Genomic DNA, 4,755 nt, shown 5'->3' with positions numbered 1-4,755 from the left:
TGTGTGTGTGTGTGTGTGTGTGTGTGTGTGTGTGTGTGTGTGTGTGTGTGTGTGTGTGAGTGTGTGTGTGTGTGTGTGTGTGTGTGTGTGAGTGTGTGTGTGTGTGTGTGTGTGTGTTTGTGTGTGTGTGTGAGTGTGTGTGTGTGTGTGTGTGTGTGTTTGTGTGTGTGTGTGAGTGTGTGTGTGTGTGTGTGTGTGTGTGTCTGTGAGTGTGAGTGTGTGTGTCTGAGTGTGAGTGTGTGTGTGTGTGAAAAAGAGAGAGAAAAGAAAGACATAATAAAAATAAAAGAATGCAGTTAAACTCATGTAGTTCCTCAGAATGTTTGCTCAGTGTTGTTGATGCAGTGGGTGAGGTGAACATTCAGAAAATCATTTAGCATGTTAGTTACTTTACTGTGTTGTAGCTGAAGTGTGTTATCGCAGCGAATTGCTCCCAACATTAAAATAATACAACATACAATGCAATTTTGTAATGTGTTAATAGCAGCCATCTCAGTTAGACATAAATATTATTGCGTAAATAAAATCTTGGGTTGTTTGAGCACAATATCAGGTCCAGTTCACTTTCATAAAATACAATTTAATGCTATTTTATTGAAATAAAATGAGCTTGAATTGCTTGGCCGCTTTATTTTACACATGCATGTTTAACTTCTATGCAACTTCCATGAATTGTTTCAGACATCCTTCAGCTTCCTGTTCCTAAAATGTGCTGACAAACTATTATAAATACATTTTTCTGAAAAGCAGGGCAATTATTAAACCGCTGGCATGACGGGGTCACAGATTAAAGTTCACCAAGTTAAGCAAACATGTTTTTTTAGGCGGTGCACAGTCCCTTTTTGTGTGACAGTCCCTGAACGAAGGGCTCTGTTTATGTCACGTGCTCGGGGGATGGTGAATATTAATGAGGCACGCTGACGTGATTGGCTGACTGTGGTGAGTGGGCGTGACTAAGCAAGGTGAAAGAACGAATCCCGCTCTGGTGAAGGTTGGGCTTATGATTGTTAATTAGGTCACATGACTGTCGCTCCAGGAAGGTAACGTTAGCGTGCTCATGAATATTCATAAGGCGAGCCTTTGCTACAGTGTGTCGCTCGATGGCGGGATGTGTGTGATCTAAATGGCTGCAGGAGCAGATTCTTGTTTTCTGGGGTTCGATTTCAGCACGCAACAGGTAAATAAATGCTCATAGCAGTGAGAGATATTGTTCTGGGAAAACTGTATGATAGAGTACGCTTAGAAACAGTACTATAGTGGTAGCCTACTATTATCTCTTCATTGTGTTGTGCTGCAGTAGATGAACACAAGCTCATTAAACACAACATCACACGATTACATACAAATGTAAATCATGACAATGCATTTGTAAAAGTTCCCTGCTTTTAAAAAAGACTTATTTAAGGCGTATAGGGGAGACTGGGGCTAGTTGTCACAGAGTGAGTATCTCAGTTATGATAAATAATGTCCAATAAATAACTATAAACCACACTGACAATTAGAACAAGAGTCAGTTACTGTATATAATGAAGACTGGACTGAAGTTGAACTCAAGACTAGAATATTTAAAAATAGAATAGACTAAAATATCAAGGCGGGGCAAGTTGTCACATGTTGACTTTGATGTTATATTTTATGAATTTTGCTAAATTTTTTCCTAGGGTAATAATAGTAGAAATGCTCATTATTTTTATTTGTACCATGGTTATTTTAGTATGAAAGATGCTATTATAGTTTTTATTAATATTTATTAATATTAACATTTTAATTTTAATTACAAATTTTAGCGTTGGAGTGAGATGGTAATATCTGATATATGCCATGATTCTTCTGATTGATTTGTTTACCATGATATTTACACAATAGTTCAAAAAACGTTATAGGAATATGGTTTTAAGATGTTTCTGACATGCTTCCAAAAAATGTCCAGTGTTTTCTGTTAGATCTAATATTGTCACAAGTCACATTAAAAGTTGATCATGTTTTATTTTAGTTCTCTCTGTCTCTGTGTGAAGCATCAATAATAAGATTAGCTGGCTTTTCAATGAGCTGTGGTCTTCTCTAATCTTCAATATGTGTCTTTGTATCAACACATTCACCATTGAGATGCATTACCTAGTGCTCAAAAATAGGTATAAAAAAAAAAAAGTCATACATTTTTGTGGGCTCTTGGACACACACTTTTTAAAAATTTAATTAATAGCATAAAACTTGGGGTCAGTTCTCAGGGAATTATAAAATGTGAACTAGAGCCCGACCGATATGGATTTTTTTTGGGCCGATACCGATATTAGGGAGTAAAAAGGGCCGATATCGATATATCGGCCGATATTCTGTGTGTATATTATAGTACAGTACCAGTCAAAAGTTTGGACACTTTCCCATTCGTGCGTCCAAACATTTGACTGGAAGTATATATAGAATATATATATATACATAAACACATTTTTTGCAATGATCACTCAGATGTGGTGATGAAACACTTATAAAGACGTGACAGAGATACGTAATGGAGGCAGGGCATTTAACAATTTAACAATAAACTTTATTACCAAAATGAGTCTGATATCAGTGCACTGAACAGTAAAGCAGTAAAGTTTTCAACTTGATTGTAATTCCATTCAACTTTATTCCGTTGAAGTTTTTCACTTCGGAACATTCATTCACAGATTCACAGATCTGTCTTCACACACAGACGAAACTTACTAGAGAAATAACCTCTGTAAATAAATACAATTTAAATTCACGTCTCGCACACTTTAATGCCATTTGAATGTAACGTGTGTGTTCCCTTGGAACTGGAATCATGGTGGAATTTCATGTGAAGTCCACTTCGCAGGGCACTTACGGTCGAATAAGACAACGCTTGAATGCTGCCTGAACAAGTCCTTACTGAAGGGAAAGTGTTGGCTGGTGTCACTATCTCGCGAACGTGCCGGCGGATCTCCACCAAATTCGGGGATCCCTTCAGCTCGAGGAGCCCTCTCGAACGCCACCCTCCGCGCGTGGGTAGCCCCCCGGGATCGCTAGATCGGTCGGCGCCGGACCGCGAATTTAACCACCCGTAACTCCCGAACCTCTGGGGCTATCCACGCGGAGGTGGTCTCATTCGAAAGAGGGCCTCGAGACGTACACTCAATTCGCGTTCGCGAGGGTTCCTCGAGCTGAAGGGATCCCCCGAATTTGGAGCGCGCTCTGCTGGACAAACTAAGTAATTACACCATTTCAAGCATTTTATCTGCATGATATGTTCTGTAAAAAAAAATTTTCATATCAGCGGCGTATTAGCCGATACCGATATATCGGCCGATAATATCGGCAAAACGATATATCGGTCAGGCTCTAGTTAGAATGATTTCTGAATTTTCTGTATTTCTGGTCAAATAAATGCAGCCTTGATGAGCAGAAGAGACTTTTTAAAAAACATTACAAATCTTACTGATCCCAAACTTTTGAACAGCAGTGTCTATATATATATTAACATTTACGTTTCAGGAAAGCCATTTTCGTCAAATTATTTGTATATATATTGGTTCAGGGCGTTGCTATGAGTAGTTGTATAGTATTTACATGGTACTTGAAAGGATATCGAAGTAAAAACATGGTAATTTTTGTTTGTAAACCACTTGAATTTGTAATAAAACATGCTTATTTTGAATTAGTTCATACCTGTATGCATTATTAAATGGCTGCAGGAGCAGATTCTTGTTTTCTGGGGTTCGATTTCAGCACGCAACAGGTAAATAAATGCTCATATCAGTGAGAGATATTGTTCTGGGAAAACTGTATGATAGAGTACGCTTAGAAACAGTACTATAGTGGTAGCCTACTATTATCTCTTCATTGTGTTGTGCTGCAGTAGATGAACACAAGCTCATTAAACACAACATCACACGATTACATACAAATGTAAATCATGACAATGCATTTGTAAAAGTTCCCTGCTTTAAAAAAAGACTTATTTAAGGCGTATAGGGGAGACTGGGGCTAGTTGTCACAGAGTCAGTATCTCAGTTATGATAAATAATGTCCAATAAATAACTATAAACCACACTGACAATTAGAACAAGAGTCAGCTACTGTATATAATGAAGACTGGACTGAAGTTGAACTCAAGACTAGAATATTTTACATAAATATCAAGGCGGGGCAAGTTGTCACATGTTGACTTTGATGTTATATTTTATGAATTTTGCTAAATTTTTTTCCTAGGGTTATAATAGTAGAAATGCTCATTATTTTTATTTGTAGCATGGTTATTTTAGTATGAAAGAGATGCTATTATAGTTTTTATTAATATTTTGAATTCATTTTTATTTGCATTTTAATTTTAGTTACAAATTTTAGCGTTGGAGTGAGATGGTAATATCTGATATATGCCATGATTCTTCTGATTGATTTGTTTACCATGATATTTACACAATAGTTCAAAAAACGTTATAGGAATATGGTTTTAAGATGTTTCTGACATGCTTCCAAAAAATGTCCAGTGTTTTCTGTTAGATCTAATATAGTCACAAGTCACATTAAAAGTTGATCATGTTTTATTTTAGTTCTCTCTGTCTCTGTGTGAAGCATCAATAATAAGATTAGCTGGCTTTTCAATGAGCTGTGGTCTTCTCTAATCTTCAATATGTGTCTTTGTATCAACACATTCACCATTGAGATGCATTACCTAGTGCTCAAAAATAGGTATAAAAAAAAAAAAGACATACATTTTTTTGGGGGCTTTGGGACACACATTTTTAAAAATTA

The 4,755-nt window shown here is 36.7% G+C and overlaps 1 protein-coding gene across 1 annotated transcript in view; it reads left to right on the top strand.

Moving 5' to 3' along the window:
* The first annotated feature begins 3,685 nt into the window (after positions 1-3,685).
* Positions 3,686-4,755, top strand: part of xylb (xylulokinase homolog (H. influenzae)) — a 31,695-nt gene continuing 30,625 nt past the window's right edge. Inside the window, exon 1 of the mRNA XM_016236858.1 lies at positions 3,686-3,739. Within this exon, the coding sequence (XP_016092344.1) occupies positions 3,686-3,739 (54 nt within the window). The remainder of the gene's footprint in view (positions 3,740-4,755) is intronic.

The sequence above is a fragment of the Sinocyclocheilus grahami genome, unplaced genomic scaffold (genome assembly GCF_001515645.1).
Source record: "Sinocyclocheilus grahami isolate Dianchi unplaced genomic scaffold, SAMN03320097.WGS_v1.1 scaffold499.1, whole genome shotgun sequence".
NCBI classification, from domain to species: Eukaryota; Metazoa; Chordata; class Actinopteri; order Cypriniformes; family Cyprinidae; genus Sinocyclocheilus; species Sinocyclocheilus grahami.
The sequence above is the reverse complement of the archived record's forward strand: the minus strand, read 5'-3'. Positions and strand labels throughout refer to the sequence as shown.